This window comes from Gastrolobium bilobum, unplaced genomic scaffold, assembly GCF_033153095.1.
Source record: "Gastrolobium bilobum isolate Gb01-03AN ecotype WA unplaced genomic scaffold, APGP_CSIRO_Gbil_v1 utg11566, whole genome shotgun sequence".
NCBI classification, from domain to species: domain Eukaryota; kingdom Viridiplantae; phylum Streptophyta; class Magnoliopsida; order Fabales; family Fabaceae; genus Gastrolobium; species Gastrolobium bilobum.
This window is the reverse complement of record NW_026898086.1, coordinates 26,820-41,176: the sequence shown is the minus strand read 5'-3', so window position 1 is coordinate 41,176 and position 14,357 is coordinate 26,820. Positions and strand designations below refer to the sequence as shown.

General features: G+C 39.9%; 1 protein-coding gene across 1 annotated transcript; it reads right to left on the bottom strand.

The window, feature by feature from the left end:
- Positions 1-375: 375 nt before the first annotated feature.
- On the bottom strand, positions 376-966 carry LOC133312764 (uncharacterized protein At4g04775-like). The gene is made up of 2 exons (XM_061514022.1): positions 802-966; positions 376-729 (listed from the first exon to the last, which is right to left on the bottom strand). The coding sequence occupies exons 1-2, from the start codon at positions 964-966 to the stop codon at positions 376-378; spliced, it is 519 nt and encodes a 172-aa protein (XP_061370006.1).
- Between the last annotated feature and the right edge of the window lie 13,391 nt (positions 967-14,357).

Here is a 14,357-nt window from a genome sequence, read left to right as displayed (position 1 = left end):
AGTTCTGTTAACACCAGTGCCACCATCTGCTATTAACAAACCAGCAATGTCATTTCCCCTTGTATATGCTGATATTAGTCATGCCTAACACAATCAACTTCTGCATAATTCACACCATCACATTCTTAGTTTAGTCTTTATACATTGTTTCCATTCAAATCTCAACAGCAGCAAATCTCAACAGAACCACATTTTTTGTACAATCAAAGTCTACATAATTCATTACACCAACAAATCTTTATACAATCAACTTCTGCATAATTCATAATATAAAATATACATACTACTTACAAATTTTCCATTCAAGTCTTTATACAATCAACTTCTGCATAATTCATTACACCAGCAAATCTCAACAGAACCACATTTTTTATTTCACTCCAGCCTACTTGCAAGATATATACATACTAGAAACACAACAATAATGGATCCAGCAAACACCCTAGCACACCTACACACTTGCATCATTTCCTTCTCAACCTTTTCAAAGTCTGCTTGCATCTTCATTGATATGTCTTCAATCTTTATACAGTGCTCATTAATCTTCTTTTTGTGGTCATTCACTTCCAGCTGCAGTTCCTCATTGAGCTTCATGTCCAAGAAGTTCAACTTGAACTCCATTTCAGCTATATTCAACTCCAGCTTGTTAATTGTCCAATCTTCCAGCTCCATGGTATCAGATGTAGCATCATCCACCCATGTAAAAAATTTACAGTGTGGCTTCTTTTCCTAAACCAAATTCAACTATACAGTTAATAACATTGACATTACAAAAATAACGCATGAAAAAATCAACCTCACCTTGAAGTTGGGGCACCCAAAAAATGATCTATTAGGGTTTCTAGGTGTCTTGGAGGTGTAAACAACATTGTGCCTCCCACATTTGCACAATGGAGCAGCTCTCCTTCTTCCACTTCTGGACCCAAATGAACTACTTGAGCTCCCCCTTCCAGAAGAGATATTCATGGCATAAAAACTAAGAACAACCCTAAATCGTACAGTATAAACCCACCTTCACTAAACCGTCAATCAATTCTCCCCAAATTCATGCGTTCAATCTTCGATTCAATGCCATGCTTTCTGGTTTAAGATTGAACCCTAACAAACAAACGACGACGTTCCTTGGATGAAAGAGAACAGGTTTGTCCAAGGTGTATGAGACTCTCCAAACGACGTTGTTCCTCAACCCACGTGGCCTTTAGCATGTCACTTAACGTGACACATCATCACCGTCATTGACACCGTTAGTTTTGGATTGACAGAAGGACTAACGTAGGTCATGTTTCACTTTATTGGGGACTATTTAACGAGTTTATTTTTGTGTGGGACTAATTTGGGTACCGAGTTTTTTGTCAGGGACCTATTTGGGTCTTTACTCTTCTTCTTTTTTATACAAACGACAGCACATAATTTAATATAACATATTTAAATCTCTTATTATTAGAGCAATTCTCATGTAAAGAATTGCTTTAATTTAAAATTTTAAAATTTTGAATTAAATTAATTTTTTATATGGTATCAAAGTGAACAACTTTAACCTAAAATCTTAAGTTTTTGGTTAAATTAAATCAAAAATTAAGCATGTTAATGTTTTCAGTCCAAATTTTTTTTGCATGAAGAGATATATTAAAAAATATATAAATTATTAAAAAGATCATGATTTATCTGCTTTTATGTTGAAATAGTTATTTATTGCGACCCCTTTCTACCATTACTTTGGGAGGTTTTGCCGTCGGGGTTTTAAGCCTTGGCCGAGGTTCGTACGAGGTGTGCTCCTCTTTCGGAATTGTCATCGAAGGTTAAAGGTTTTGATCTCAATTTCGAGATTATTTATTGTGGATCAGGACCACTATTTTTTAGGTAGTCCCTTAGTGTAAATAGGAAGGTAAAATTGAAAAAGACATAAAATAACATGGATAAAAAGAAAAAAAAAATTAATGATGTGAGAGGGAGCACCAAAAAATTCAGTAATCCTAGACCATATTAAATATTTCCCTCAATTTCATGATTTAACCAAATTTCATTGGACATGTCACATGTGCCCCTTTTTGGAAATTGGACTTTTGATCCATATAATGCCAAAACGAGAGATACTGCATCGCTTTAATTTTTTTAATAAATTATTTACTGATTTAACACGGATGAAAATAATAATAATTTTTTGTAAACGGTTTTTTTTAGTTTTTCAAACAAAATAAGAAAAAAAAATATTTGGAAAGGATTGTTTTGAAAGATGACTTACAGAGCAGTAATTGTATTTTCTTTTAAAAGCTAAAAATATAGAACAATCTAGGAATATTCTCATAAGTCAAGGGCATATTTGAATTTTTCTTTTAAAAATTAAAAAAAAATTAGTTTTTAAAATCAAACTTAGAGAATATATCTAAGTTATTTTTGTTTTATATTTTAACTTTTAAATTTTAAAATAAAAAATACATAAAACACATATTTCATTAATTATTCTACAAAATATTTTTAATAACAAAAAAAGAACACAATCAAACACACCATTGAGACTTGTTTGATAGTTGTTTCATAAAATGATTTTTTAATCTCATGTTAAAGGAGATAAGTTATCTCATGTCATAGAGATAAACTTGTGAGTAGGGGTGAAACTGGACCGGGCCGACCTACAGAGGCCTACAACTCGGCCTACGTCAAGCCAAACCTGATCTATATATTTCGTAAAATGGGTCGGGTTTAGGCCTTGAAAAAACTTGTTTAATAAAAAGGCCATAGGCCCACTTTCAGAAGGTTTGGCCTATAAGCCTATAGGCCGGCCTATATTATACTATTTATTTTAAATAAAATAAAATAAAATAAGTATGCATTGAAAAAAAACAAAAGATATAAATTTAATCAATTGTAATTATTTATAACTTAATTATATTCGATTATATTTTAATAGAAATCTGACTTTATTTCTTATGTAGGAGGAACAAACATCTCAGCATGTTAGATTGTGTATATGAATATATTAAAAGGTTTTTGGGAGAGGTTATACTTACTACAAGCATCATTTGTTGGATTTATGTAGTTATTTTAATTTACATAGTATGGATTTGTTTGTTGGATCTGATGAAATATATGTTATTTAGTTTGAGCATTTTGATTTTGAAAGTGACTTAAATGCAGATTGTATGAGTTTTGTTGTGATTCATGATTCTATTTGGATGTTGAAATTATGATTTTTGGTTTAGCAACATAAATTGAGTATTTTGTAAAGTTGATTCATGATTCTGCTTGAAAGTTAAAAATTAACAAGCTAACGGGTTAGGCCAGGCCATTTTTTTTATAAATGGGCAAGTCATGCTAACAGTTAGACTCGTACTAGGCTTGGGCCAGGCCAAATTGAAATTTTTTGGCGTAGGCTTGGGCTTTCCGGGACAAAGTTTGGCTCAACCCAGCCCACTTTCACCCCTAATTGTGAGTTCCATCACCTACAAAATAAAAAGAAAATAAAAGAAAAATGTGGCACAGTTATCGAAGGGTGTGTAGGAGGAAAAACTTATCTCATGCAGCATGAAAATAGTTATTCCCTTTAAAAAATACACAAAAACTTGTTTGTTATAGAGTGTTTTATGGAAATTTTTCTAAAAAAAGTATCTGGTTTTTGATTTTTAAATTAGATATTAGAAAATACCTTAGGGACGCGTTTGGTACGCGACTTTTCTGAGGATGCATGGGAAAGCTGAGACGGAGAAATAATTATACCACGTTTGGTATGCGAGATCCTGAAATTTTCCTGGGCCACACTTTATTCTAGGAAAATGGTCTCAGTGTTAAATGTGGTTAAAGTTGCGATGGAAGATTTCCAATTAAAATATGGAATTGTTGGCTTCCCTGGGAAAAGGAAACTGAAGCGGGAAAACGAAGACCAAAATGACCCTATGTTTTGAATGAAAAGGTAAAGGTGAGGTTATTTTCGTAAGATAACCTCACATTCCCACTAAAATTTCATAACCAACCAAACACAAACTCAGTAAAATTAACTTCATTTTCCTAGGAAAATATGAGTCTACCAAACAGCTTTTTAGTAATATTTCAGTAAAATATATTCCCTGCTACATTTCAGTAATAATTTTTTCTCGGATAAATAAAAATTTATCTTCTACCAAACGCCCCCTAGATATGTTTTTGTTCTGTTTTCAATTCTTTGTTCTTAAAATGAAAAACATGGAGAGTGTAATATTTAATGGGTTGGCAAGGGCAGGGAGTGATCGTCGATGTAAAAGAGGCATAGATAATAAGTGGCTCACGCCAAATCTTGCAGTTGGAGTACATAAAAATGAATCAAATCAACACTAGAAAGAGAGGGATTTCAGACATTATGCAGGTACGTGACTTACAGTTGGGGATAGCTTATAAGAATTAATTGATATTACCCATACTAACAAGATTTATCTATTTTTTGGTAGCTCAAAATGGAAGAACTCTATAGTTAAGTGTGCTTAACTTGGAGTAATTCTGGGATGAGTGACCTCCTAAGAAGTTTTTCCAAAGAAAATGTAAACGAACACAAAGCATGTTAAAAAATCTCGTGTTGTTATTTTTCAATACATGTTAGGGAAATAATTTTCTTATATTGTAGGAATATGATTATCTCATATTGTAGAAACAAAACTACAAGTGGGACCCACAAGTAAGAAGAGAGAGAAAAAAGAGAGGTGGAACTCACTCCTCTTTTGTGTGTGTAGAAAAATTGCTTCTCTCATACAAAATGAGATAAATATAACCCTACATGTTAACCCAAAACAATACAAATTGTTTTGTCCTTGAGACAAAGATGTCCAGCCCAATAGGCTGGTATATTACTTTTGGATCTAATGCCCTCTCCAAGGTATCTATGAAGAAGATACCCTTGAGTCAAGCAGATCACTGTGCACAGAATACTATAACGGCGTTAGCCAATAGGGTGTGTGTATGCGCACAGTGACAGCATAACAGTAAGAGAGAGAGCGTCACGTACCTTTAGGGTTTACCTTGTATTTATAGAGGTTACCTGTGGGTAGTATGGATGGGCCTTTGGTGCCTCTGGTAAGGGCCCAGGCCTGCTTTCTATGCTGTCGTATTAGGATTAGTATCCTTGATGGATATCTATCCATGATTATTATTGATTCATATCTTGGATTGTCCCTTGTTGGGCTTACCACTTGTTGGGCCCCTTATATGGGTCCATAACAGTTGCCCCTTAGCCAGGCTATCTGGATATCCGGGTTTCCGGGGTGAACTTATGTGCATGTATCTTCGGGTTTGTGTTCCTGAACGTGTTCGCGTTCTTTCCGACTTTCAAACTTTGGCACTGTTTCTCGTTTTTTCAAGTTTTTTCCATGTGAGGTATCTCTTGCCCCTTATCTCTACAGGCTGAGCATCAACCCGACAAGATATTGCTCATATCCCTTTTTCCTGGATTGGGGGTAGTCTCGAGCAGTGGGGTTCAACTGGCGAGTTGTTCCTCCATGTCAACATTTATCCTTATTCCGAGTTGTGGCTTATGCCAAGGAAGATTTTTCCTCTTTCCCTATATTGGCAGGTTGAGCATCAACCGTGTTCGTACGCCGGGTTAGGGATGTGCTTAAGTTGTTCGAAACTAACTAGAGGGTTTCCCCCAAGTTCAATACCTTAAAAAGAGTATGACTGTATGCCTTTGGTTACTTGGTCGTCGGGTTTTGCATGAACCCAACGAGATGGTTTGTGTAGTGACCGGGTAACAGATGCGCTTTAGTAGCCGTGGTTCGACTGGCAAGTTGCCCCTAAGCGTTAGGTGTACAACACGGTTAATGTTTGCATATGTATATATCCTGTCGTATCTGTTGGTTCATGAGTTGTACTCATTTTGTTCTGCCACGTGCTACAGCCCGCGTGCTTTAGCGTACCGCTGTCGTTCTATGCCGTTTTCGCGTTTTGTGCGCATTTATTGCACCATCGTTTCAGTTGTTTAATCATTGCTTTTGAAGTGAATTGGCAGTAATGACCCTGCCTCTTGGCTTTCTGCGTGTTGTGGTTTCCGCCCATGATGATTGTGGTTTCACCCCACGATTGTTGCAGTTATTACTTACTCATGCAAAGACCTTAGTGACCCTGACCTTTGCCATTCGCAAAGCCCATGATCACTAGTCATGCCTATATAAGTCTCCATCTCACATTATGTGCTTTTGTTTCCCTCCTGAGCATTGTGCCTGTGCATTTCTTAGAGTATCAATGTCAACCGCATTTCTCCATCACTTCTTTCGTTATGTATTTCGCTTATCTTCTACCTTCTATTTCCTCTATTTTGAGGTGCTTGCATTTGGCTTTTGTTCGGTAGCATGCTTTGCAATTTTGAGTTGTTTGCCCTGCATATGTTGAACTTCTATTAGTTTCTCCATAGTTTGCACTTTCCAGAGCTTGTGCATTACTTCTGTTTGTTCTGACGTTGGCAGAGACTAAAAGTAGTTTCACCGACCTTCAAAGAGAGCATAACGAACTTCAATCCTTACATGCCTTTAACCATAAGTCGCTGACTGATTTCAAGATTATGTTCGAAAAGGTGGAGGCGGAGTTGAAGGAAGCTAAGTCCACCGCCGAAAACTATCGAGTTAAACTCGAGAAATCAGTGGTGGGTTCTTTCAACAATGCGCTGAATCAGCTGAAGGTTGTCAACCCAGAATTAGCATTTAATACAACCGAAATTCATCCTAAGGCATATGTCAGCAAGGGCTTGATTGTAGGTCCCCCTCCAGAATCTCCACCTTGTGATTCTGTTACTCTGACAGAAGGCGGGGAAGAGACCATGGTAAAGGACAGTGAAGAAGTTAGCACGCAACCTGCTCCTCCTGCTGCATGAAGGGCTGGGATGCCGGTTTGATTCTGTAATTTCTATTTGGGGCCTTCGAGCCCCCTTTTGAGGTATTGTGAATATTGCCAGTTTTACTCGATTTTTATATTTGCTCGTTGCGCTTTTTAGCATTTTATCGCCTTCGTATTTTCTGCTTTACGATTTGACGTCTTGCATTTTAACATCCTGAATTCACCATAGATGCATTTATCTAGGTATTTGGATTTGCATAATTCTGCATGTTTTCCTGGAGCCGTATTCTCATACTGCACCTTGTCCGAGTTTCCCCTCAACATTGTATTTGAGTTGCAACGCGGGTTGATTCTACACTTTCAACCCGGTCTTTTCTAAGTTTTGCATTAATCTGTATCCGAGTTTAACCCTACACTTGGTAATTTGTCAACTCAGAATTTCACTAAACCTATGCATCTTACAAGTTTTATATTAGAGTTATATTTGAGTGTATGCCACCATCCACTGGTGAATTCGTTCAACTCAATTATATTTACTAAACCCGTGCATCTTACGAGTTTCATATTCTTGACCTGGCCGAGGTCAAAGCATTGTACGAATTCCGCTTTATGTCATTGCCCTTGACGCATGTTTGTGTTGACTTTACCATTTTGGTAAGCCTGTATTAATAATGGATCTCGTCTCTATTGACTTAACCATTTGCTATAATTTGAATTTATAATTCAACTTTTATCTAAGATTAAGACAACATTGCCACCTGTCCCTTTTGGTTCTTAGACCGAAATAAGGAGCATATCTAAGCATTGTAATTGTATCTCGAATTTCGTATTGATGCATCAAAAATAGAGAAGGACAAATCTTTTGAAAAAGAAAAAATTCCTCATTTATTGATATCAAATCGTTTACTACATGAATTTGTCGGCATATTCGACTTTAGTTAGATCCCTAATAGAGGAAAAAACTTCATCTAGGAAACTTTACACAACTTGAAATATTGGAAAGGCGTACTTTGGATTTAGCTGTGATATATCTTCAGCTTATCGCATTCCAAGTCCGCTTTATTTCTTTGCCTTCCACTGTTTCTAGGATGTAGGCTCTTTTTCCAAGCTTTTCTTTAACTCGGTATGGTCCTTCCCAATTTGCAGCTAACTTTCCATCTCTGGCATTTTTATTTCCAATATCTGCTCTCCTAAGTACCAAATCATTTTTCTCAAAAATTCTTGGCCTCACTTTCTTGTTGTATCTGACTGCCATCTGTCGCTTGGCCATCATATCCCGGCAGTGAGCTGTAACCCAAGCTTCGTCAGCAAGGTCTAACTCGGCAGTGAGTAGCTTACTGTTCTGCTGCTCGCTTGCTCACTACTATTCATCTTCCGCCAAGAAGGTTCTCCGATTTCCACCGGGATCATGGCTTCACAACCATATGTTAGTCGAAAAGGGGTTTCCCCTGTTGTAATTTGGGTGCTCGTTCTGTATCCCCAAAGAACAAAGTAAAGTTGCTGAACCCAGCTTTCTTCGGCATCGAACATTCATTTTTTAAGACCATTCACGATTACCTTGTTTGCTGCTTCAGCTTGTTCATTTGACTGTGTGTGTTCCACAGATGCAAAGAGATGTTTGACTTGCAAGTCTTTCATCAATTGTTTGAACCTTTTATCAGCGAATTGTGTTCCATTATCAGTAACCACCTCGCCCGATATCCCGAATCTGGAGACTATGTTTCGTTCAAAGAACCTTTGTACTCTAGCTTAGGTGATTGTGGTGACTGGTTCTGCTTCTATCCACTTTGTGCAATAATCCACAGCTACAATCAACCACTTTAACTGCCCTTCTGCAGCTTTGAAGGGTCCCAACAAGTCCATTCACCATTTGGAAAAGGGCCATGGTGCCGAGATATACTTCAGTTCTTCAGGTGGTGATAGAATTAGGTTGGCATGCTTCTGGCAGCTATCACATTTCTTCACATGGTCTTTAGAGTCTGCCTCCATGGTCGGCCAATAATAACCAGCTCGGAGGGCCTTTCGGGCCAAAGCTTTGCCTCTCATGTGATGGCCGTTGATTCCTTCATTTATCTCGGCCAGAACATATTCTGTTTCATTCGAGTTTAAGCATTTCAGCATGGGTACGTGCAACCCTTTTCTAAACAGCTGATCCTTCACAATTGTGTATTGTGTCGCATCTCGGACCAACTTCTTGGATTCCAGTCGATCTTCTGCATTATTCATTTCTCAAGGTATGCCACTATGGGTTGTCTCCAGTCATTTGTCGAGGTAATAACCATCATGCAACTCGGCATTGTTATGCTTTGTTGTACCACAGTTCTGTGGTTGCCTGGGTTTTTGGTACTTGCCAATTTAGACAAAATATCAGCTCGACAATTTTCCCCTCGAGGAATATGAGTGACCTGTACTTCATCGAAGTCGGCCATTATTTCTTGAACCTTACTCAGGTACTTCACCAGTAGAGGACCTTTGGCCTGGTACTTTCCTTTTATCTGCGAAGTTACCAACTGTGAGTCACTGAAGATTTTCACCCTCTTAGCTCCGTGTTCTTTAGCCTGCATAAACCCGGCTACTAGAGCTATGTTTTCTGCTTGATTATTCGAAGTCGGGAATCCCAAATTCAAGGAGTGCTCTATTGTTACTCCTTCCGGGCTTTCAAGTATGATTCCTGCTCCACTTCCTTTATCGTTGGAGGATCCATCTACGTAGACCTTCCATGCATCCCCAGATTCGCTATGTTCTGGGTTCATTGGTGTTAGCTCCATTATGAAGTCGGCCAGAGCTTGTGACTTGATGGCCTTCCGACTTTCGTAAGCTATGTCATACTCACCTAGCTCAATTGCCCAGTTAGTCATTCATCCCGCCAAGTCCGGCTTGTGTAACACCTGCCGTATAGGCTGATTGGTCTTGACTATTATTTGATGTCCCTGGAAATATGGCCGCAATCTTCTAGCCATGATCAGTAAAGCAAAATCCACCTTTTCTAGCTTTTGATATCTGACCTCTGCACCTTGCAAAGCTCTACTGATAAAGTAAATCGACTCGTGGCCTTTATCAGTTTCCTTGATCAGGACTGCACTTATTGCCTCTTCCCCCCACAGCCAAATACATGATCAGAATGTCTCCTGGTTCTGACTTTGAAAGCACTGGTGGAGTTGCGAGACATATTTTGACTTTGTCGAACGCGGCTTGGCACTCCGAGTTCCAGCCTTCTATTGCTTTCTTCTTTAATAGTTTGAAGAATGGAAGGGCATTCTCAGCAGACTTTGGTAAGAACCGGGTTAATGCAGCTAATCGGCCAGTTAGCTGCTGAACCTCCTTCTTATTCTGTGGCACCTTCATATCAAGTATCGCTTTGCACTTGTCAGGGTTTGCTTCAATCCCTATATGGGTTAACATGAAACCCAAAAACTTTCTAGCTGGGACTCCGAACGTACACTTTACCGGGTTTAGACGGATTCGATATTTTCTGAGTTTTTGAAAAGTTTGTTCGAGATCCTGGACATGATTTGTCATATCAAATGACTTGACGATCATATCGTCAATGTATACTTCCACATTTTTGACCACATGATCCTCAAACACCCTATTCATCATCCTTTGATAAGTTGCCCATGAGTTTTTAAGCCCAAACGACATCACATTGTAGCAATAGTTGGCCTTTTCAGCAATAAAGGCGGTTTTTCTTGATCTCCTGGGTACATTGGAATCTGGTTGTAACCAGAATATGCATCCATGAAAGACAACAATTGGAATCCAGCCAAGTTGTCTGCCAGCTGGTCTATGTCTGGCATAGGGTAGGAGTCTTTTGGGCAGACCTTGTTCAAGTCCGTATAATCAGTACAGACTCTCCACTTCCCGTTTGGTTTTTTCACCATCACCACGTTTGCCAGCCATGTTGTATACTGTATTTCCCAAATGAACCCTGCATCCAGTAATTCCTTCATATGTTCTTCTAGGACTTGCTTCATTTCTGGTCCCAACTTCCTTTTCTTTTGAGGAACCGGTGTGGATCCGGGGTAAACTGCCAACTAGTGGCAGCAGAAGGCAGGGTCTATCCCTGAGATCTCTAAAGATCTCCAAGCAAATACATCCGTATTGTTTTGAGGAACCCGGCTAACTCTTGCTTGATCCGAGGATCTATAGTCTTACCAATTCGGGTAAACTGACCAGGTTCTTTCCCCAATGCAAGATCTTCTAATTCTCCATCGGACTCAGGTCTCGGGATTACTTCTTCTCTCATGTCTAGTTCAACCATGTTGACCGGCTTCCTTGAGTGTTGAGGAATTGTGTTCTTGCCGAGTTTATCCCCTGGGTGAATCCGGGGTGGACTCGAACGTCCGTCTTCAATTTCTTTGACGGTGTCAAAATAGCATCCCCTGGACTCCTTTTGATCTCCACAAACAGTAATGATTTCATTCTTACTACTCACCATTTTTATTTTCTGGTGCTTTGTAGAAACCAGCATGTCCCACTGGTGTATGGTTGGTCTTCCCATAATTATATTATATTCAGATGGGAAGTCAGCCACTATGAATCTGACTCGTTTTGATTTGAATGCTTCTTTTGTTCCCAAGGTCAACCTGAGGTCTATGTAGCCTTTAGGAGGTGTATGCTCTCCATTAAAAGCTATCAAAGTCGTTTTGCAGGGTTTGAGGTCCTCCACATCCAGGTTCATCTTTTTGAAAGCATCCCATAGTATGATGTCAGCACTACTCCCTGCATCCACGAAAGTTTCCTTAACCCCGCAATTTACCAAGGTTCCAGCAATGACTAACCCGTCTACATGTCCCGGCAGCACACCATGCATGTCCTCTTTTGTGAAGTACAAAAGGGGAGGGTCTGGTTTGCTCAGGTCTTCTTGAATTTAGGACGGTCTCGGATGGAGAGTACCTCTTTTAAATACTTTCTTCTGGAACTTACCGTGTCTCCTCCACCTCCCAGGGCTCCACTAATTACATTGCAATCAAATTCCGCTTCCGGGAACTCCTCATGGTTGGAATCTTTTTTCTGATTCCGTTCCTCCTATTTTTCTTTTCAGGAACCGGGCTTTTACTTCTATTCCTGTTTCCCAACTTCCTTTTGTTATTTTTGGAACCCTGGGTTTTGATCACGTATTGGCGTAACCTTCCATCTCGAACGAATTTCTCCACAGCATCTCGGAGATCCCAGCATTGGTCAGTAGTATGACCTGGTCCGTCATGAAATGCACAGTACTTGGACTTTTCCAAACCTCCTCTGTCGAATATGGGCCGGGGTCTTTCTACCTTCTTCATTTCTGTCATTGCCACTTCCCTCCAGATTTGAGAGCGTGGCGCATTCAGCGATGTGTACTTCTTGTACCTTCCAACTCGATCTCGGCCATCTAGGATTCGGGCCCTAGACTCCTTTTTCTTGTTATCAACCCGTTCCTTTCCTTTCGGAGCCGGGCTTCTCCTTCTTTGGCTAATTCGTTTACCCTCATCAAATTGTGCATTGGCAATTTCCATTTGCTCAAGTTCGAGGTATTTTTTCGAACGATTTCTGAATTTTTCCAATGTCTTCACCGGGTCCTTATAGACCGACTTGGCTAGCCTGGATGTACCGTCCAAACCGGCCACAATGAGATGTACGTGGACATTTTCTTGTAAACCCGGCACCTGCAATGCAGCATCCTTGAAACGGTTGAGGTATCTCTGGAGGATTTCTCCAGGTTGTTGATGTATCTTTCCAAGCGAGAACTCGGACTTCGAGTGTTTCTTACTTGTTGCAAATTTTAAGAGGAACTTTTCCCTAAATTCCTCAAAAGACCCAATGGAGTTGGCAGGTAAGGTAGAGAACCATACCTGCGCAGCCCCAGTTAGGGTTATGGCAAATGTCTGAGATATAAGAGGCTCGTCTATTCCTCGGATGTATATGTCCGTATCGAAAGCATCAATATGGACCTGTGGGTCTTGACTTCCATCATATTTCGGCAGTCATGCCGAATCAAAGTCTTCTGGAAAGGGTGCATTCAAAATCTCCCCAGTGAAGGGGCTGTTGTTATACTGCCCTCTGCTGTATTTTCTTCTGCAGGCACCGGATTCCACCCGTCCTCTAACTATTTGTTCATCACGGCGAGGACGAGTTCCATCCTAATGTCTCTGCACATTTGCCTCTGTTGAAGCGTTTTGGATCATGAGCTGTAGAGGAGTGTTTTGTTCCCCCAAAACTTGGTTTTCCCGGTTCAGATTTGTCGTGTTCGCCGGATTAGGCCTTTCACGGTTTTCCACCTCTATAACCCGATTCTGATGAACCTAGTTCCGGTTTCCTTCCTAGCCATTGGCATCCTGGCCTTCGTTTCTTCTAGTTAACCCCGTTAAGCATATTTCTAGGTCTTGCATTCCCCTGGTACTTTCCTCTCGTATTGTTTGGAAATCTTGTTACCGCTGGAGGTTATTGTGATTTTCCAACTCTTCCATTCGCTGTATAATCAAAGCGAATGCATTCTGAGCCAGCCGAGTATCTGGATCGGCTGACTAGCCAATACACGCAGCAAGATCCCTGTGGTGCTGGGGAGGGTTAGTCCTTATTGGAGCCATGATTGAATCAGGACCCCTATCACGACGTGTTGGAGTGGAAGCGGTGTCTGAGACATCTTCGCTGACATGGACGTGATCATAATCCACATCGGTTCCTAGCTGGTGTTGAGGCTGATTTGCCTCTTCCAGAACTGGATCCAACGGTTGGTTCTGGTTTTGGGGTGGCTGCTGGCTACTGCTCCTTGTTTAGATTGCCATCCTTTGTCAGATTAGTGGGAACTTCAAATTCAGAGAAGAATTCCCCACAGACGGCGCCAATGTTCTCTCCTTGAGACAGAGATGTCCAGCCCAATAGGCTGGTATGTTACTTTTGGATCTAGTGCCCTCTCCAAGGTATCTATGAAGGAGATACCCTTGAGTCAAGTAGATCACTGTGCACAGAATACTATAACGGCGTTAGCCAATGGGGTGTGTGTGTGCGTACAGTGACAACATAACAGTAAGAGAGAGAACGTCACGTACCTTTAGGGTTTACCTTGTATTTATAGAGGTTACCTGTGGGTAGTATGGATGGGCCTTTGGTGCCTCTGATAACGGCCCAGGCCTGCTTGCTATGTTGTCGTATTAGGATTAGTATCCTTGATGGATATCTATCCATGATTATTATTGATTCATATCTTGGATTGCCCCTTGTTGGGCTTACCACTTGATGGACCCCTTATATGGGTCCATAACACAAATCATTCTCATCTCCTAATATGTCTGTATCGCACTGCAAGATGAGCAATTCTTTTTTTCATCACCATCATTGTCGCCCCATTTTTTGTGTGCTGGTCACAACCACCTATTCTGCCACGATCCTAGACCAAGAGCATAAATAAACTTTACAGACCAATTCCTGATCCCACAGAATGTTGTGTCAGACCAAAAATTAATGGTTAGGGTTTGAGAATTAGAAAACTCTGTTGAATTTCTTGCTTTATTGCTTTTTGTTCCTCTTTACACATGTTCTTTTATTTTAAATATTTCAATATCACTCAATATGTGAGGAATTTATTTTCTTTC

Coding starts and splice junctions, on each gene's coding strand:
- LOC133312764 (XM_061514022.1), bottom strand. CDS start 966: ATGAATATCTCTTCTGGAAGGGGGAGCTCAAGTAGTTCATTTGGGTCC. Junction 730..801: donor TTGGGTGCCCCAACTTCAAG/GTGAGGTTGATT, acceptor AATTTGGTTTAG/GAAAAGAAGCCACACTGTAA.